This window comes from Equus asinus, chromosome 26, assembly GCF_041296235.1.
Source record: "Equus asinus isolate D_3611 breed Donkey chromosome 26, EquAss-T2T_v2, whole genome shotgun sequence".
Lineage (NCBI taxonomy): Eukaryota > Metazoa > Chordata > Mammalia > Perissodactyla > Equidae > Equus > Equus asinus.
Window position 1 is genome coordinate 19,757,462 of NC_091815.1, and position 20,885 is coordinate 19,778,346.

Genomic DNA, 20,885 nt, shown 5'->3' on the forward strand with positions numbered 1-20,885 from the left:
GTATGCAAAGTGCTCAGAACACTTCCTGGCACATTGTAAGTGCTATCTATATGTTGTTGTTGTTGATGTTTATTATTATTATCACTACCAATATTACAATTGACCCTCTTTTTCTGTTGGAGAAATAGAAAGAAGGAACTCTAGTAATTCCTTTGGGTTAATAATGCTTGTTACAATTTTTTGTTTTGATTAGAAAAGAAATGGTGCTTGTTATAGAAAACATTAAAACAGGACAGAAATATTTAATATGTAAAGCGAAGATTCCCTAAGGGTAGTTATTCTTAAACTCGGTATATATCAGAAGAGTTAGCTTTTCACTTATACAAAATATGAGTGAGCCGCTAGTAACTCCCACACTTTTAACCATTTTTTCCTTTTTTTCTGAAATAAGCACAAGAGCAAGATGATGTGCTCATAGTTGATTCAGATGAAGAAGGTCCTTCAAATAATGCTGACATCACTGAAGAAGAGAGAAGTCGCAAGAGGAAATTAGATGAGAAAGAGAATGTCAGTGCAAAGAGGTCACGCACAGAACAGACAGAAGAGCTTGATGACGTTATAGCGTTAGATTGAACAGAAGCACCGCTAGAAAGAACATGAACCCTCTTACTGCGTTAGGTCATCTGGGCAGAACCAGGTTATTGTTATGTCCTTTGTTCCAAAGGGAAAAAATTGATACCAGTGACTTGAAGACGATTCTGCTCCCTTCTAAAGCATTTGTTTGACTAGAACCTTTAGGAACATTGCGGTATGCTGTATTGAAAGTAGGAATATAGTTTTAAAACCCTTTGAACAAAGTGTGTGCATATCCAGTCATGAGATGAAACACCACAATGCATGTTGCCTTTTTAATGTAAATACTCTTAGGTATCATTTAATAGTTTTAAAATATTGTGGTTTAGTAAAGTTGATACCTGGTTATAAATATTATGCCTTTATTTTTGGTTAGAAGAAGAGTTATTTTTAGCCTAGATCTAACCATTTTCATACTCTTAACTGACTGAAACAGATTCAAAGAAGTATCAAGTGCTATGCATTGAGATTTGTTTTTAAATGTTAACTGGCACTATGTATATTAATGTAAAACAATGTTAATTTACTCAAGTTTTCAGCTTGTACTGCCTGGTATGTCTGTGTAAGAAGCCGATTTTTGTGTATTGTTACAGTTTCAGGTTATTTATATTTGATGTTTTGTAAAACTCAGAACTATACTGTACTTATGGACCAAATAAATGGCATCTGCATCCTTGTTCTCCATGCCTGCACAGTGCACGTTTCTGCTGCCTTATTGGGTTTATACATTGTATTTACTGCAGGCATGCTAAATTCTTTCCTTTTAAAAAATTAACTCATCATGGATGTGAAAGTTAAAAGATCTCCGCTGTTTGCCATAGATGAGCTTTTAATGGTTGTGTTGCTTTTTAAATTTGGATTGTAAACCATTAGCTTTTTATTGAGAACATTTAAGTCATCTTTGCCCAGCCCCAGTAACTTGCAGCCTTGGATTTGAGATTCCAGAGGAGAGTCTTTCCTCCATTCTGCAGTCTTCTCTGGGTTGTCCCCCAGTTCATCAGAGTCCGTTCGTGAGTGTACCATTCAGGGCCCAGCTCCAGCCTACAGATCTGGCCAGACCAGCACTGAATGGATCAGCCCTCACATCTCTGCTCTGGGCCATCAGAGGGCCTGAGCCCTGACGGTACTCTCCTCACACAGATGTGCCTTGAGTTTTCAGATAAGAGAAACCCATGAATCTGTTTCCCCCCTTTTATACCTCTGCCTTTGGTGTTTTTGGCCACAGTCAACTGAATTTGAAATTGATAATTCATTATATTGTTCCACTTTATGTAATTCTTATCCTGCCATCCAGCTTAACTCTTACTCCTTGTTTTGTATCATTTGTAAATTCAGCATGTAATCAAAGCCTTCAGAAAAATCGTGTTGAACAAGACTCACCTCTCAGGAGCATGCTGCTTGATGCCTCCAGGATGGACTGACTGCTAGCCTTCTGATAGAGCAGCTGCAAGCAAGCTGGATTCCCACTCAACCCTATCAGCCTGTGAGGTTCACTTTGCATTTTTAGGTGTTTCATTTTCCTCCAGGAAAAATAATTTCAAAATTACAGAACAATGTAACATAAAAGTGAAATATCCTGGCCTGGAATACCACCTCTCAGAAATAAGTTTTGGTTAACTGGTTGGTCACTGATGATTTTCAGTTTTGAAATTTTGAATTCTGAAAAGCTCTCCAGAAATCTGAATTTTGAAATTCTTCCCATTCCTTAAAACCTCACCCTGCCTTTTTAAAAAAAAACAGTTGCCAACAGTGTGTTTCTGGCATTTTGTGTATGTTTCTTTGTTGTTTTCTTTCCCATTTGAATGTACGTGGCAGTAAGTGCCAGTTTGGTCTGTAGAGGTGTGTTTCTGTTTTGGCAGACCGGTGGTTTCATCTTTGCAACGATTCTGTTACTACCTTGTCTAGCAGTTTCTGTCCATTTTCTACCTGTTTCTATAAAAATCAGAGTTTACCAGCAAGGCAGGTCTGGCCTCAGGGGTCCTGCTCAACTAAACTAAGCAGATCCACGCTGCCTCCATGTCCCTGGGGGCTGAAGACACTTCAGAGCTGGTCTTGTATTCGTGGTTTTCCCATGTGAGTTTTCTTCTCAGTTGGGGAGCTGGGAGCAGGGCTCATTAAGGGTGTTTCCCCAGTAGCTCCGGCCTGAAATACAGCCTGACAAACCATCTTCCAGCCTCAAGGGAGCAGTCTGGTGACTCAAGTTTACTAGAGAGCCCATTGTCCCAAAGATCTGTTCTCATACATGGCGTATACCATGAGAGGATTCTGTATTTTAATATAAAGCCTGAGCCCTTAACAAAATAACTGATTAGGCCAAGATCATCAGTGGATGCCAAAACCTTTAGTAAAAGGCTGCTGAGGAACAGAATCTTCACACAGTGCTCAAATGTTGTGGTGCAGGTAACTTGAGAAAGGAAAGAAAATCAGTCTTGACAATAGACTGATCGGTCACCACTGTAATCAAGTGATCATACCTAGCATCGGTAATGGAAGAAGCGGATACATGCTTCCTGAGGAGATGATGAAATGAAGAATACAGCAGCGCTTCGGTTAAAAGAAAAGTTAACCCAAGTCTAATCCAGTGTGTAGACTTAACCTCCAGCTGACAGGAAATAGAGGGGATAGAGGAACCAAGTAAAGCAAAACTAAGAGGAAACAGTCGGACAAGTATAGGACGTGGGACATTGTAGAGCTCAAGTGCAAAATAAATGACTAACAATTCTTGTGACAATTGGAAATTTTAAAATGGAATAAATTAAGCTATAATGGAATTATTTTCTTAGGTATGATAACATTCTTGTAGTGATATAGGCCTGTGTCCGTATTCTTGGAATATTAGGGATGAAGCTTCATAATAACCACAACTTTTAAATGGCTCGGTGAAATATACAATACAAGAAGAAAAAAGTAAAATCAACATTTATCAGATCTAGGTGGAGCCTATATAAGTTCACTGTACTATCCAACTTTTCTCTGAAAGCTTTCATAATAAAAGTGGAGATACATATATATGTGTATATATATATATATATGTACGGTCTGTATTTTCCTCTTGTGCCTATGTGACTTTTTCAAGTTTTGTACTGAGTATATCTTATGATTGAAACTAGAAAGGCAATAAAGATTATATTAAAAATATAAGTTGGAATGAGAAAGTGTCACAGTGATTCCTGGGTCCAACATCTTGAAGTCAGCTTTACTCATCCTTGTTGCCAGGCTGTGATGTAGGGAGAATTCTCTTTCATTTCAGCCTCCAAAGAAGAGAGCCATGTTTCCAGTAGATTAATGGTCTGCTTAGAAGCTGCCAGAAAGCATTTGGTTCATAATAGATGTTCCAGTTCCTGAAAATTGCCCATTGGCGGCACCAGTGTCTAAAGTGGACTTGTGCTATGGCCAAGGAATGTGGGCAAATTTAAGCCCCCTACTAGCCTTTTGTAATAGACAGAAAATAAAAACTATTAAAAGTAAATAAAACCCAAAGAAATCAAGGAGGAAAAAATGTTGGCAGGTGTTTCTAGTCATTGTGAGTTGTAGAAGTGGTGGAGGCCTCCCATTTCTTTGCATCTTGAAGTAGTGTTCCTGAGGTCCGGAATCTCCATTTGATCATTTTGCAGGAGGTTATATTTGGAGAAGTATTTTTAGAGACATTTTCATACTGGGAATACTGCACACACAGAACTTTTTTTTCCCTGCATCTAATTTAAAATAAATTCCAGCCCAAAGTTTGAGAAGGTTTTAAACTCTCACTAAAAAAATCAGCTGAGTTGAGCTATAGTGCTTTGATGCTGCTGTGCAGTTTGGTTATGTTTTGAAGACAGTTGCCTCCTGGTAAAATAACATTTTTGGAAGTTTTACTAAGTGTCTCTGACACAGCTTTAAAACTTAGAAGTGATGACTTACTACATAGGGAAAGACTCTGAACAAAAATTTTAGTAGAATGTACCATGCTCCAAGAAGGTCCTCAGGCTTTTTACCTTAGAAATGTTGCAACAATTCACTTAGATTTTCGGAAGATCAATCAGTCTCAGAAAAATGTGGGCATTGTGCACATGTGTCATTCCCTCATCCTAGAAACATGTAGTGCATCCCTACTTGGCACCATGCCGCGCTTCTTGGGAAATGTTGCCAACCTTGCCAGCCTGGGTAGAAACCTTTGAAAGCAGTAAGACACTCAGGGCTGGTGTGCACAGAAACCCAGCTTCTCATCCCACGGCAGCAGTAGGTGGTGAGATGGGGATCCGAGAGCCCACATTCTGTGTGTTACCAAGGTTCCTCCCAGTTGGTCTGAGCTGCACCTTCCAGCACCACCATAAGACATGCACACCCGCCTGGTGCTCAAAAATGCTCCCAAAAGCTGTAGGAATCTGGGCATCCCCAAATAGTTCTTCCCCATGGAGCTGCAGACTGGCTGGGGTCTCTGCAACGTACAATGTTTGTGCATAAATTCCCATTCCTGAGTGAAGGATAAGGTTTCAGGGCAAGAAAGTGAAAGTCTTTCCAAGATAGCCACTTGCTCCCTGAAGAAGCAATGTAATTGTCAAATCCTAACCCTGATTGTTAGATTGGGGAACCGTCCGTCGTGTCTGTGGCTTCAGTTGTCAATGCTTTGAAACCTGTGCCACCAGAGAGGCCTAAGGGGATACTGGGACCAGGGGAAGTTGATGGTTGAAAGAGCTAGGCCTCAGAGAAGGGGATGGAAAAGTCACCTTGGGCACAACTCCCAGGGGATGGCCTCCCCATGTGTCAGACAGAACATGCGCCTTGAGTCTGGGTCTGGTGCTGTGTGTGTATTGGAGGACTGGCCCCCAGGTAGGAGCTGAGCTGGGAGAGGTACAAGTGGGCTTCAGGTGAAAGATTCCTGCTGCTCTCCCCAGGAAAAATTATTTTAAGGGTAAAGACCACTGCAGGCTGAGTGGAGAGAAAGTGTGGAACCCAGCAGTTCCTCCACGTGGAGTTTGACTGCATGCCATCCTCTTTTCCTCATAACCCAACTTATCCAAACACATTTGATTGACATCTGACTGGGAAAACCCCTGAACTGTGTCCATAGTTAGGATCCAGACAATATAGACACTACAGATAGATTCAGGAGTCTGATGGAAGCTAGGTTACAAGGAGAGACAACCGGGGGATCTCTCAAAAACTCACCATGAACATGGACAGTCTGGATAGGATCAGCCTCTGGGACCTTACAAGGAAAAGATGGTGGGTCATGAAATTGACTATGGTGGTATTGGCGAATGCTATAAATCAGGGCTCCTGATTTGTACAAATCTCCCCCAGGGTGTTGGTTGGTAAACATTTACCAGCACACCACTGGACTCAGAAAGAAAGAGGGGCGAACACAGAGAACATCCCTATATCAGTGGAGGACAGAGAAGGCATCAGTGGAGGCTGGGCACTGAGTCCCTGGACGATGCTTCAAATCCCACGAGTGAGACCATGTCCCTTTCCTCTCCCCCACTGTGCTTCCAGACAGAAAGAGCCAGCAAATTGAGATCAAACATTCAACATGCCTCTAGTGAGGATGCCGAAGAAGATGGGGTCTGGGACACATTCAGGTTGTGCATAGATGAGATTACAATTCTGAATACTACTTTGTATTCACTTAACATTACAATGGTATGATTCCCCACATCATTAAATATTTTTAATATATTCATAAATAATTGCTTAATGTATTTCCCACTTCGCAGAAGTACTTTATTCTAATATTGAGTATTGAACATCTTATTTATTTATTAAAACCAGTTTTGGTCAATTTTATTAAAGAAAAATTTTGCATGATTTACTTTTCACCAGTCTGTTCTGGCATGCTTCTAACAATATCAGAATCACCTGGATCAATGATAGCCAGTGTGCATTCTCTAGTAATTTCTACATGCTGTGCCCAATTCAATAAATTATCGACACTGTAGTGATGGACACTAGTTTTGGCCAACATGGCATAATACTCTATTTCAGATTTCCTCAAGGCTGGGCAGATGTCGAGGATGACCAGTTTTGCTTTGCCTTGTCTGATCATTTTCAGAGTCCACTTGTACCCCAGCAGTATTTTCCACTTTTCATAATGAATTGGAGCCTAGAGTTGATTGACTCAAGTGACTAATTCTTCTTTGCTGCCACCATCTTCCTGTCTTAGGTGTGGGTCGGCCCCCAACCAAGAACCGCTGCCAAGATAGCTGGGGGATCCAGAAAGCAAACACTTTAGGTAGTTTCTGTTATGAGTTTTTGTTGTTGTTATTTATTTACTTACCATTAGAATAAGCAATGTGTTTTAGCTGACCGTAGCCTCCAATATATTTAAATCTTGAAAGCTCTAAGTGGGCAGGTGGGGATGGAACAGTTATTTAAGAACTACCGTTGAGAGCAGAGCTCCTTCTGAGCTCCTTTTCTGAAGGCTGGAGATCCTAGAACTGTATAGCTGCATAAATAATGTGGTAAACAGTTTTGTACATGCGCTGTTGTCTGCATTTTGGATCACTTCTCTAGCATAGAATAGATTCTTGGAGCATCACTGCTTATGAGTGTTTTTGTTCGTGAGGATGTTAATACCACCCAATTGCCCTTCCTAATGGGAAGTACCAACTTATACCAGTAAAATATATGCAAGTTTCACCACAGTCTTGCCAATATATCCTTTTTTAAATGGTAGATAATGTGATCAGTGAAATGTGATATCTCATTGTTGACTTAAATTGTTTTTCCTTTCTCAGAGTGGAAGATCATTTCATGAGATGGCTTCTCTGGATATTTGCTTCCCAAAACGCTTGCCCTCACCTGTGCCTGTCCTACCCCCGACCCTGAGCCTGAGGGAGAGGGTGCTGGAATTCTGAAAGCTCTGAGGTGTGCTGGGAAGGAGTTGCTGGGCCAGACATTGCTCCATTGCCAGCTGAGGAGAATGAGCCACAGCCAGCTCCTCAGTTACGTTGAGGCCAGAGGCCCTGGTCTGTTTGCGGGCAGACCACTCCCCATCCAGGCTCCCTGCTCCCTGCGATGCTGTGGGCCCCTCCTGGAAATCTCTGAGCAGGGATGCCTGGAAAAGAGAACCCTTCCATTCGAGGTGGTCTTCCTGGATCCACTGGGTCCTGACAGATAATGGCTTGCTTGCCTTCCCTATAAGCTGTCTGAAATATGTGACAAGGGCTTTGTCGCTAGTGTTTTTGGGGACAAAGCCCTAGTCACCTCTTGTGCCCCCGGCCCCCACGTGGCCCCCAAGGCGCCCCGTCCCAGGATCTGTGGCGGCGCAGTGCTTTCAGGAGCATCTCCCTCGCGCCTCACCCAAGACCCTGAGGGCAGATGCTGGCAAAAGGAGTCCTCGCATCTCTTGGTGACCGCCCGTGGCGGTCGCAGCTGAGGCTCAGCCGCCCACTGGCTCAGCCTGAGGCCTGCCTCGGGGGCCTGCGTGCGCCGACCAGGCGCGAGGGCCAGTCCTCAACCAGCCCCCGCTCCCAGCACCGGGCGCCTTCCCCACCCGGCAGGTGGGGGCTCTGGAAGCCAGCGCGCAGCCACATGGCCCCGGGCCGGGCTGGGGGTCGCGGGGTCACGCGAGGTCCTGGGGGCGCCTCGGCACGAGACGCACCGTGTCCTCCAGGGTCCCGGAGCGGGCGCAGCGCTTCTGCCCAAGGCTGACCGTGCCCAGCCGAGCGCCTGAAGCGGTGGCGGCGCCGGGACAGGAGATGAGGGAGGATGTGGGAAACGTCTGTCAGCTGCTCCCGTTTCTCCGGCCGGGCCTGGGGGAGAATCCGGGATCTCTCCAGAGGCCAGACGGCCGGGAGCCCCGCCGGGCCGGGCTCTCCCCGCGGCGCCACCGCGCGCCGCTTTCCGACCGAGGACCGGCCGGGCCTCCGCGCCCCTCTGCGCTCCCGGCGACGCGCGGCCACCGCGGCTCCGCCGCCGCTACTGCCGCCGCCACTCCCCCCGCATTCCAGAGGCCGCAGCGCCGTCTCCTTCCTCGCATTCCTCCCCCCACAAAGGAGTCCCTCCACCCCCGGCGCGGCCGCGGGAGGAGGGGGCGCGGCCGGCGCCGCCGAGCGCACATTCCTCCGCCGCAAGCGCCGCCCCGCCGAGCGCCGCGGCCCCCGGACGGCGCGCGGCGGCTGAGCGACCCCGGCCCGGCGCCGGCCCCGCCCCGCCCCGCGCCCAGGGGTCCCGGGGCGGGCTCCGGGCTCGGGCGGACGATGCGGCGGCGCGGCCGGAGCGGCGGCGGGAAGCGGAGGCGGAGGTGACGCGCTCGGGCCGGCGGGCCGGGCCATGCAGCGCTCCCGGGCGGCCGCGGACGAGGCGGCCCTGCTCCTGGCCGGGCTGGCCCTGCGGGAGCTGGAGCCGGGCGGCGACTCCCCGGGCCGGGGTCGGCGGGGGCCGCGGCCCGCGCCGGGGGACGAGGCGGCGCAGGCGCAGGCCCGCCGAGGGAAGGGCGGCGGCGGCGGCGAGGCCGGGGCGGACGGCCCGAGCCGCGCCGAGCGAGGCCTGCGGCGCGCGGCGGCCCCCGAGCTCAGCGCGCAGCCTGCGGGCAGCCCGCGGGCCAGCCTGGCGGGCTCGGACGGCGGCGGCGGCAGCGCCCGCTCCAGCGGCATCAGCCTGGGCTACGACCAACGCCACGGCAGCCCGCGCCCCGGCCGCTCGGACCCGCGCCCCGGCCCCGGGCCGCCGTCGGTGGGCAGCGCCCGCTCCAGCGTGTCCAGTCTGGGCTCCCGCGGCTCGGCCGGCGCCTACGCCGACCTGCTCCCGCCCGGCGCCTGCCCCGCGCCGGCGCGCTCCCCGGAGCCCGCGGGGCCTGCCTCCTTCCCGCTGCCTCCGCTGCAGCTGCCCGCGGCCCGGGAGGGCGGCCCGAGCGCGGCGGAGCGGCGGCTGGAGGCGCTGACCCGAGAGCTGGAGCGGGCGCTGGAGGCGCGCACGGCGCGGGACTACTTCGGTGAGTCCGGCCCCGGGGTCGGAGGCCGGCTGGGCCGAGGCGAGCTCGGGGTGGGCCGGGGCTCGGCGTGGGCCGAGGGGCCGGGATGGGACAAGCGTGTCTCCAGGGGCGCTGGGGAGCCGGCGACGTTAGTTGCGCGGCGGGCGTGTGAGTGCGAACCGCCGGGTCTGGGGTTTATTTGGAATAGCGGCTCCGCCTCTGGGTCTCCCGGCCGGAGAAGGTGTTCTGGCAGAGTGAGGTGATGCGCTCCTGTTCCTAACTTCATGACAGAATAAGCCGATCTCGGGTAGTTTCTTCTTGATACCTGCCACTCTGCTCGTCCTACTCCATGCTTTGTGGTTAGCTGATCAGCCAAGCTGTGTAGGGACCCCTGCCGTCCTGGGGTGTCTCCCACCAGCAGTATGGGGTGTGGACAGGAGCAGGGAGGTGGAGCGGTCCAGCTACCCCCAGATCCCCCGCCTGACCTGAGGCTTTGGCGATGGTAGCGGCTGGAGGTAGAGTGTGTGGGGGAGAGGACGCCCACCCAGAGGGGGAGGGGACCAAGCCGCTCACACGGGGCTGTCCTCGCTCTGGGTTGTGCAGTGTGTATGGGATGTTTCCACAGGGAATCTTGCTTCACAGCGTTTGCAAAGCCCAGCAGTCTCTGACAGCCTCCATTTCGCGGTCTGACCCTGGTTCCCTGATCCCTGGTCCTTTGGACCATTCCTAGGACTCTCAGGCTTGAGGTTCTGAGGAGAGGCCTGGGGAGGAGGCTTGCTTCCCTCCGGTACTGAGAAGCAGGACGGCTGAGCGCCTGGTTTCCGTGGTTATGGTGCTTGCGACTGAGGCTGTCCTGGAGTATGTATCTTTCATACATTCATTCCAGCTAGCAGCTCAGGACCGCCCTGAACTGGATCTTGAGAGAGGAGGAGGCTGTGACAGGCCAGATGAGGGCATTCCAGGCAGAGGGAAGAATGTGGGTGAAAGGAGGCAAGTAAAGATGGGGATTGTTCCAGTATGCTCCCCGGGCTTGCAGCCCAAGAGGGGTCAGGTGGTCAAGGGAGTTTTTGGGCCATGGGGTCAGCCTGCTTTTGGGAGGGGGCTCACCGAAGGGTTTCATGCTCATCTGGGGGCGGCAGGGTGAGAATGTGTGGTCTGGTAGTTCTTGTGGCCGCTGTCACATGGCCTGGGAGCAGGGAGATGAGTTAGGAAGCTCTTGCCTCTCTTGCCACGCAGGTACCAGGAGCAGAAGCTGGGACTCTCTTCTGAAAACAATGACTTCCAGTACTTTCTCCATGGGAGACTGCCTATTTTCCTGTCCCACACACTGCAGGCCTGGGTGGAGGTGTGTTCTGTGGGCCTCCGTGGCTACTCAGAATCTTGGTGTGAAGTCGAGGTGGCTAGACCCAGGCAGGCAGTGGGAGAAGCGGAGAGCTGATGGTACAAGACCATAGGGGCTAATGGGTTGGCCTTCCCAGAGGGAGCCGCCACTCAGCTCAGCTCCAGCCCATTGAAGCCACCTGGGAGTGGGAGGTGAGCCATGATAGATCTTCGGTTTTTCAAGAGAAGCCAGATCTAAGTTACATTTTCCTGATTTTTAAAAATATGGGCAAATATTTGTTTGAACTTCTGATATTTGACCTTTTGGAGCTATAAAAGTGGCAATTTCCTACAATTCAACCCGAATAGTACAGAATTTTACAAAAGGAAGTCTGCACGAGCTCAGTGATCTCTGGCAAACCTCATCTTTCAGATGTGTTCCTTCCACTCTGTGCCATCCCTTCTTCTCCTTGGCCCTGACGCCAGCTGACGTCCTGGTCCCCCTCTGCCATTCACTGACACCTTTGGAACTTTCCCCTCTCTCCTCCCGAGTTCCACTGCCATTAGCCAGCAAACAGCCCCAGGCTTCTGGAACCTCTTTAACTTTGGTGACCTCTCTGCCTTCTCTTCAGCCACCCACTCCCAGGGCCACACCCTGTTTTTGCTTCACTTCAGCAGCTTTCGGTTCTGACTGCAGCCCGCCTCTCAGCGTCTCTGATTCCTCTGGTGGCCGTCTGCCCTGTGGAGCCCTGACTCCGAGTCCGGGCTACGGCTCCTTTGCTGCTGCTGTTGCAGGCAGCAGATGGATGGTCGGCACCCTCTGTGGTTTTCTGGTGCCACCCATCTCTCTAAGCCTTGGTCAGTTTCCTCTTTTATTCCCTCAACAAACTGCTTCTCTCCTCCGGCCCCTGCCCTTGCTTTCTACTTTGCTGAAAAAATTGGGGTCAGCAGTTGCAGTCTGTTCCTCTGGCTTCCTGTTCCTTACCCGCAGGCTCTCAGGTACGCATCCAGATCTGAGGATAAGGGTCCTTCTGTCTGCAACTCCACCTCCTCCGTCTTCTGCTTTCCTCTTTCCAATGGCTCTTTTCCTTTGCTTGTAATATGTACAAGGGTCTTTCATTAAAAAAAAAAACCCAAACAAACACAAACCTACATGGCCACAAGGTCTCGTCAGCCCTTTCATCTCATCTTCTCATCCCCGTGTCTAGTTGGCATTGTCTTTGCGTATCTGCGTCTGCTGTCCCCTCAGCCATCTGCTGTCTCCTCTCACTGAACTGGCCCAGCTCTTGCACAGGACCGACAACTCCCCAGCCCCAGCAGGTGTCTGCCAGGCCTCGTTGGTCTGGATCTCACTGCTCCGTCCCACAGCTGGAGTCAACTCTCCTTGAAACGTTGTACTCCCTGAATTTTGGACATTACCTCATGCTCCTGGTTCTCCTCCTTCCGTGTATTTTTATTAAAGTGATGCAAACACATATTTAGAAAAAAAGCCAACAGAACCAAAAAACTAAGAATACAAGGTCACAGCCTCCCCTCTTGCCCATCCTCCTGTCTTGCTTTCCACAGGCAGCCGACTTCGTTTGCTATTCTGGTAACTTAGGGAGGTGACAAGGTCAGGTATTCGAAGTTGATGGACAAGAGCAGAGGTGTGAGTCATTTTCACTTTAGAAAGATAAGTGTGCCTGCATTTGGGGGGCGACTTCTGGGGGGCCAGGCTGGAATGCGTGAGAGACTGTGGAAGCAGCCCTTGTGATGAGAATTGAAGATGTTCTGAATCAGGCTAGTGGGAGTGAGGGGAGGGGGTGGAGTCAAGATTAGGGAGTAGAGGAGCTGAGAGTTGGAGCTGGAGGTGAAGGAGGGAGAGGGTAGGCTGTGGTGCTCCCTCAAACCCGGCTATGCAGAAGTGCCATTCCTGGAGTGGGAACCCAGGGGCAAGAGCAGTTTTGTGGGGAGCCTGGAGCTTTTCTCTGGACCTGGAGCCGTCTGAGGCCATGCGGGACGTGAGTCAGTGACTCAGGAGAGTGGTCCAGGTTGGGGCAGAGCGCCGGGAGCCTTCCATGGGGTGACTGGTTAGGAGCATGTTGGGACTGCCCAGGGAAACCTGCAGACATGGTGTTTGGCTTCTGTGTCTTCAAAGCATTTAAGTTAGTAATTAATTTTAGCTTGGGAAGATTTCACCTATAAATCTAGATGTCTAGCTTTTCTTGACAAATTGGACTTTAGCAATGCTGGGCCCGCATCCCCACCCAGTAGCCGTCAGCAGAGCCGAGGCGTGGCTGCAGCTTCTGGCGGCCATGGCTCTCTTCTCTGTTTACCTGGGTCCCCACCAGCCAGCTTTGCACACCTGCTTGGTTTTCAGGGCGTCTGAACTGGCCCTCCCTTCCCTGGGGAGACCGTGGCGTGGGAAGCCCAGGACGGAGCAGGGGAGTACCCACCGGGGCTGGGGAGGGAGAGGAACCAGAAAGCCAGGTGTGGGTCGTATCCTGGAAACCCAGGAGGAGGAGAGTTCCCCCTCCAGCAGGATCAGAACGGGAAGTCCATGGATCTGCATAGTCAAGAGATGACTGAGTGTGGACGAAGTGGTTGTTCTTGACTGAAGGAAGGGGGGAAATGGGGTGGCTGATGGGGGAGGGAGAGATTTTTTAAGACGGGAGAAGCTCAACCATGGTTAAATGTTAAGGAGAGAGATCTGGTAGGAAGCAAGAGGGAGAGGGTGAGGGTATCATGTCCTGGAGCAGCCAGGACACTTAGGGTCTCGATGGCAGGTGGAACCCATCTTCATGCCCTATGTGGGGTGCGTGGGAGACCACTGGTAACTCTGTGAGGGGGACTTCTGATGTCTGGCTGCCGTCTCTGGTTTGGGTCTCCAGGAGGGCTGGCTAGGGAGCCTCAAGGGCTTTGCCCTGGCATTGCTGGTCACCCCCTCCTGCCTTCTGAGCAGCTCTCCCCCCACGCCCCCGCCCCATGCTGCCAGGGGTGGCCCCTGATTCCATCCAGTTAACCTAGATGTCTGCATGGAAACTTCCCTGCCTTATTTCCTTTCAGCTTTTGCTCAAATATCAGCTTGTCTGACCCAGCCTCTGACCACCCTGTTTAAGAGTCACACACTCAGACATATTCTTCATCAGCCTTATTTTCCTCCATAGCACTTGTTTCCCCCGGAGATGTTATCTGTCTGTTTGTCTGTCTCTCTCCACTGGAATACAGGCTGGAGCACAGCCTCCTTGAGGGAGGGCTTGACTGGTGCATCGTAGGACCTACAGCCCCTAAGTTGTGCAGGGCATGTGGCAGGCCATCATGTCCACGCTCTGACTGAATGAGAGGGTAGATTAATCTCATGCTACAGATGAGGAAAGTGGCTGGGGAGGGTCAGCGACTCTGTCCTGGCGGTGCCTGTGTGGGCTTCATTCTTTTTGGTTCATAGACAGCAGAAAGGATTTTCCCTCAGTCCAAGAGCAGGTCCCAGGTGAAGGGGCTCAGAGTGACTTTCTAGGTATGAACATGTCACCATGATTTTGATGGCGAGGACAGCATCAGTTATCTCTGACTCTGTGCCAGGCACTCTGCTAAACTCAATCTTCCCAACAACAGCAACAAACCCTGTTTGTCAGCAACAAGCGCTTCTTGGCCCCATGTTGGCCATTTGTAACCGAGTGACGGAGGCCCAGGGAAGTTCGCCTGCCCAGGGTCAGGCGCGTGGGCAGCATTGGGACTGGGAGTGGGGTGCATGTCCATCCGGCTCCACGGTCACTGTGCTGACCGCTGCTCTCTCTGCCTCTCCTCCCCTAGGCATCTGCATCAAGTGTGGGCTTGGCATCTACGGAGCAAGGCAGGCGTGCCAGGCGATGGGGAGCCTGTATCACACCGATTGCTTCACCTGCGACTCCTGTGGTAGGTCATCTCTTCCCTGTCCCCTTGCACCCTGGACCCCCTTGCACCTAAGTCCCAGGCAGATGGACCACCCGGCTCTGGCACAGGCTGGAGTGTGGAGGAGGCTGAGTTGTGGCCGCTTTCCCTCTGGGCCTGGCCTGTTTGAGGGACCCGGGCCGCTGGGGACGTCTGCTGGGCCCAGGGGAGGCAGGTGTGGGGCCAGGGAGGAGCCTTTGCTGGCCGCAGGGCCGGGCTGCCCTCTGGCCCTCGGCTTCGGAGCCTCCGTCCTGTGCGGGGTGCTGGCATCTCCCAGCTGCTTGAAGGGGCGCGAGGAGCAAGTGCCTCTATCTGCCTGGACATGGGGCCAATATTTCTTCCTCCTGTAATTTTATTTTTTGTCTCAGTTTTACACACAGTTTAAAGTATAACTGTTATTATATAACCTAGAGAAAGTTATAAAAAGAAAAAAGCAACTGTAATCTGACCAACCTAATAAATCTGCACTCTTGATTTTCCTACTGTTCCCTGACTTTGCCCCAAGCAGCCATCTTTTATTTATCTACCCTAAACATTTTAATATTTTATTTTATAAAAGTAGAACATATGCACAGTGTTAAGTCAAACAGTTGTGAAAAGCTATTTTTGCAACAGCAAAAACCACTTATCTTTCCACTCCTGGTCCTGTTTGCTGGCGGCAGCCGCCTTGGACTTTTCGGCAGTTTCTTCTAGGCGACATCTCCCTCTCACCAACCCGTCCACTAGTATTTCTTGATATATCAATTTTAGGCAAGATTTACCTAGTTCTGCTGTGATCAGTGAGGAAGAGCTTCTCTCCTTCCGTCTTGTTCATGTGGTCAGATCGTAAGTTGTGGTTAAGTCAATAAACCAGATTTATGTTGCTGTGACTATATAAATATTATTCACTGCAGAGCCAAGAATTATGCTGTGATTACATCGCCCTTTTTCTATAGTCTTTTACGTTTCCTGGAGTTTTTTCTTTTTTAACCTTTTTCCTCCTTGTATTGTCTAGCTTTATCATATCTTCAGGGTTTTTTCCCTCCCAAATGCTCCATTATATCAGGCATTCTCTGAGTTCCCACTGGGAGCCCCTGGCCTCTTGTCAGTCTGAGCCAGTTGCCCTCTAGACCTCTGTGGAGTGCTCATTCTGTGCCTTCCCATGTGGACTCCCTGGATTTCCTGGAAGCTTTTAGCTGCAGAAAACAGAGAAGTTGCTGAAAAAGCTTAAACTTTAAGAATATTTCTTGGCTCACTGAAGTGGGATTCCAGTAACAGGGCTGGCTTCAGGCTGGGATTGATCTGGTCACTGAAGCCCTATGATTAGCTTGGCTGAGTTTCCCTTGGGTTTGGCTTATCCTTGTGGCAACTTCTCTCATGGTGGTGAAATGTCTAAGGCAGCTTGAGACTTCTGCTGGCCTACCCCTGGTCTGGAGGAAGAAGGGGCATCTCTTCTGGGCACATTTTTGAGGTAGGGAAACTTCTTCTCCAGAAAACACCTAGCAAATATCTCCTTGTATGTCAATGATCAGATCATCTCACACGTCCATTCCTGAGCCGGTCCCACTGGCTAGGGAGGGTGCGCTGACTTGATTGACTGACTTGCCTGAGTCTCTCAACCAATATTGTAAAAAGGGAAGAGGAATCATCTTTATGCTAATCAAGCACAGCCATAGACAGTGGGCATGGATTCTGGTTTCCCTTGGACACACTGGCTGAGGGGCGGTTAGATACTGAATGCAACTTGGAGAAAAAGGGCGGAATCAAAGCTGTGAAGCAACGAAAAATGTCTCCCAACATTTTGCTATAGTTATCTAAAAAAGGGCACATGGAAAGTAAATTTTCTGAATTCTGATCTGTCTAAACTGCCTTTATTCTACCCTCACACTTAATTTATAGTTTGGCTGGGAATAGATTTCCAAATTGGAAAAAAGTTTCACCCAGCATTTTGAAGTCATAGTTTTATCTTCCAGCAGCCATGGTTGCTGCTAAATTCTGATGCCATTCTGATTCTCATTTGTGTGTGTGTGTGTGTGTGTGTGTGTGTGTGTGTGAGATTTGTTTTTCCTTCCGGGAGCTCTCAAGAAGAGGGCTGTCGTGTTGCACAAATCCTGGCTGTCATGGCCTCTGGGAGTGTCTGTGTACTGCGCAGTTCCAGGGAGCACCGTTTACGTAAATACAACGGGAACGGTGCTCCTGAAGCTGTGCAATGCAGGAGTCAGGCTTAGGAGATTTTGTTTATGTTTAGTGTAGGCTTTTTTGCCATCCCTTGTGCTGGACACGTGCAGAGCCCTGTTAGACTGGAGACTTGTCCCTCAGTTCTGGGAATTTTTCTTGTACTATTTATTTTATTTATTCCCTTTCCCTCTGGAACTGAAATCAGCAGTATATAATCAAGGTAAGGTATTAGGACTGAGTTGAGTTTATCTGAAGAATACTAGAGGGGATTCACATTGGAAAATTCATGAATGTAATTCACCTCATTAGCAAAAGAGAAAAACTGTACAATCATTTCAATAGATGTGGAAAAAGCAGTCAATAAAATTCAACATTCATTCATGATGGAAATTCTTAGCAAGCTAGGACTGAAAGTGGACTTCTTAAGCCAGGTAAAAGTTGGTTCCTAAATATCCATGCAAACATTGTACTCAGCGATGAAATAGGAGAAAAATGGACCTTTAAATGAGAAGACAATGATGACTGCAATCATGTCTTCTGTTCAGCATTGTACTGGAGGTCTTAGTCATTTCAGTAAGACAAGAAAAATAAATAAATAAATAAATAAATGTACCATATTCATGGATGGGTATATTCAATAGTGTAGAGATGTCAGTTTTTTTTTTTTCCAAATTGATGTATTCAATTCCATTGCAATTCCAATTAAGCAGGTTTTCATGAATTTGACAAACTCATTCTAAAATTTAAATAGAAGAGCAAAAGGCTAAGAATAGTCAAGATGATCTTGAAGAAGAGCAAGTTCCACTACCAGGTATCAACATGTATTGTATAGTTACATTAGTTTCATGTGGTATTGGTGCAAGGACAGATGGACCAGTGACACAGAATGGAGAGACCAGAAACAGACCCATGCTTGTGTGAAAGCTTGACAGGTGATAGAAATGGCATAGCAGATGGTTCTGGGAAAATCAGTTATCCGTATAATAAAATGAAAGCACATCCAAGTGGATCAAAGACTTAAACATGTAAAGAAAACATGAGAATCTTAGGAGTAAATATAGAAGCATATTTTTAGCAATTTTCTGCTCAGAAAGATTTTCTTTCCACATAAAAAGTGCCAAACATAAAAGAAAGGATTGACAAATTTCGCTACATTAGAATTAAAAGACACCACAAAGCACATGGTAAATCAAGCCATATACTACCAGACACATAACTTCCAAGCATTATTTTCCAGAATATTTAAAATACTTTCACATATCAATTAGAAAAAAAAGTACAGGTAATTTGAAATGTTCTTTTATAGTTTGACTCAGATGTGTGTATGTGTGGATTTTCTTTTATTTGTCCTGCTTGGTGTTCATTTTGACTCTTGAATCTGAAGATTCAGGTCTTTTATCAATTTAGGAAAAATCTCAGCTGTGTTATTTTCAAAAAGTGTTTCTCTCCTGTTCTCTTGATTATTTGCTTCTAGAATTCGCGTTACAGATATTAGACTTTCTCATTCTATTCTCTGTCGCTTAACCGCTCCTTCATGTTATCCATTTGTCTCCCTTCGCTACATCCTGTTTAGTTTCTTCAGCTCTGTCTTCCAGAAGCTGAAAATAGGATCACTGATTTTTCTCTTCAGCTGTGTTAATCTCCTGTTGAACTCTTTCATTGAGTTTTTCATTTCAGCGATTGGATTCTTTTTATTTCTAGAAGTTCTTTTTGTTTCTTTTTGCAAATCTGCCTCAACGTTTTTGATAGTCTCATGTTTTTTCGTTTTCCTTTTTCTCCCCAAAGCCCCCCAGTCCGTAGTTGTATATTCTTAGTTGTGGGTCCTTCTAGTTGTGGCATGTGGGATGCTGTCTCAGCGTGGTTTGATGAGCAGTGCCATGTCCACGCCCAGGATTCGAACCGATGAAACACTGGGCCGCCTGAAGCGGAGTGTGTGAACTTAACCACTCGGCCACGGGGCCAGCCCCGATAGTCTCTTGTTTTTTATCAAGATTTCAAATATTTACAGAGTGTAAAACACACTAGTCTTCCGTGTACTACAGCTTGATGCATTTTTACACACCTGCATGCTCATGTCGTCACCACCCAGATCAATGTGTAGAACATTTCCATCTCCCCAGAAGATTCCCTTATGCCCCCTCTCGGTCATCTCTACATGGACTTTTGAGCTGTTCCCATAATTTGGTGATCGTAAACAAAACTCTTCTGAGCATTTGTGTACATGCCTGTTGATGGGATTTATTTCTCTAGCAGTGGTGTTGCTGACTCATGGGGTAGCATTTGTGTAACTTTATATATGCTGCTAAATGGTTACCAGAGTAGACAAACCAATTTATAATCCCATTGGCAACGTGTGAGAATTCCAGTTTCCCCTCATTCCCGCTGGCGCTTTGCGTGGTCGGTCTTTGAGCCGTTCTGGTGGGGGTGGACGGGAAATGAGATTTAATTTAAATTTCCCTGATGAGCAGTGATGAGTTGTACACCGTTTCGTGTGTTTCTTGGCCATTCAAATGCCTTTGTAAAGTGCCTTTTGACGTCTTTTGCCCATTTTTAAATTGGGTTGTTTGAATTTTGCTTATAGATTTGTAGGAGTTCTTTGTGCATCTTGGATAAAAGTTCACTGTTGGATATATGTGTTGTGAATTCTTTTCCTAACCTATTCTTGCTTCATTACTTTCTGAATGATGTCTTCTGATGAGAAGAAATTCTTTATAAAGTCCAATTTATCCTTTTTTGTTTGTTTACAGTTAGTGCTTTTAATGTGCTGTCCAAGAATTCTTTGTAGTCTCACGTTTTGGACATCTGTGTTTATTTTGTAAGCATATTAAACATACCTATTCTGTATTCCGTATCTAATAATCCCGATTTCTGATGACTTTTGAAAGCCTCCTTACGTTATTTTTGTTTCTCTTCACTCTTGGTCATGATACCTTTTTTCTTGTTGTGTTTTGTAGTTTGTTTTTTTTTTAAAAGGTTTTTATTTTTCCTTTTTCTTCCCAAAGCCGCCTGGTACATAGTTGTGTATTTTAGTTGTGGGTCCTTCTAGTTGTGCCATGTGGGACGCCACCTCAGCATGGCTTGATGAGTGGTGCCATGTCCACACCCAGGATCCAAACTGGCGAAACCCCGGGCTGCTGAAGCTGAGCAAAGGAACTTAACCACTCAGCCGCGGGGCCGGCCCCTGTTTTGTAGTTTTTGATTGTGGAAGTCTGTCTGTCAGGATTCGTTGAGGTTGGTATTTTTGAAGATACATTTCCCCAGGGAATGTTTTGAAACTTTTGATTAAGGAATGTTTTAAACTTGAATGAGGGCAAATATATATTTTCTTTAGTAAGTATTCTTATGTACTAATGGACTTTTTATTCATGCAATACAGTCCTTCTTCTTCTTCTTCTTCTTCTTCTTTTTTTTTTTGCTAAGGAAGATTAGCCCCGATCTAACATCTGTTGCCAGTCTTCCTCTTTTTTTGCTTGAGGAAGGTTAGTCCTGAACTAACATCTGTGCCAGTCTTCCTCCACTGTATATGTGGGTTGCCACCACAGCACGGCTGACAAGTAGTGTAGATCCATGCCTGGGATCCCAACCCGCAAACCTGGGCTGCTAAAACAGAATGTGCCAAACTTAACCACTACACCATGGGGCCGGCCCTGGTTGTTATTCTTTTTGATGCACAAATTGTCTCAAATTTGGCCAGAGGAATTGCCTTCCAGTTGGCTCCTGTGCCCTTTTGACATGTCCTCATCATTCTTTGAGTACTTCTTTACTCTGGCATGAGATATTCTAGGTTTATCTTTGTTTTTATTTTTTTATTATTTATTTATTTATTTACTTTTTGAGGAAGATTAACCCTGAACTAACATCTGCTGCCAATCTTCCTCTTTTGGCTGAGGAAGACTGGCCCTGAGCTAACCTCCATGCCCATCTTCCTCCACTTTATCTGTGGGACGCCTGCCACAGTATGGCTTGCCAAGTCTGCACCCGGGATCTGAACCAGTGAACATCAGGCCACCGAAGGGGAACGTGGGCACTTAACTGC

General features: G+C 48.1%; 2 protein-coding genes and 1 pseudogene across 5 annotated transcripts in view; 2 read left to right on the forward strand and 1 right to left on the reverse strand.

The window, feature by feature from the left end:
- The window catches only part of UBA2 (ubiquitin like modifier activating enzyme 2), a 36,701-nt gene extending 32,987 nt beyond the window's left edge, over positions 1-3,714 (forward strand). Inside the window, exon 17 of the mRNA XM_014838181.3 lies at positions 392-3,714. Within this exon, the coding sequence (XP_014693667.2) occupies positions 392-573 (182 nt within the window). The 3' untranslated portion in view covers positions 574-3,714. The remainder of the gene's footprint in view (positions 1-391) is intronic.
- Positions 3,715-6,308: 2,594 nt separating this feature from the next.
- On the reverse strand, positions 6,309-6,702 carry LOC106829285 (large ribosomal subunit protein eL30 pseudogene; annotated as a pseudogene).
- A 1,983-nt stretch (positions 6,703-8,685) lies between these two features.
- The window catches only part of WTIP (WT1 interacting protein), a 90,564-nt gene continuing 78,364 nt past the window's right edge, over positions 8,686-20,885 (forward strand). For all 4 annotated transcript variants that reach the window (XR_011498686.1, XM_070499383.1, XM_070499384.1 and 1 more), the window contains exons 1-2: positions 8,686-9,487; positions 14,576-14,677. Coding sequence is in view for 3 of the 4 variants with exons in the window: in XM_070499383.1 (XP_070355484.1) it covers positions 8,827-9,487; positions 14,576-14,677 (763 nt within the window). In the remaining variant the exon portion in view is untranslated. The remainder of the gene's footprint in view (positions 9,488-14,575; positions 14,678-20,885) is intronic.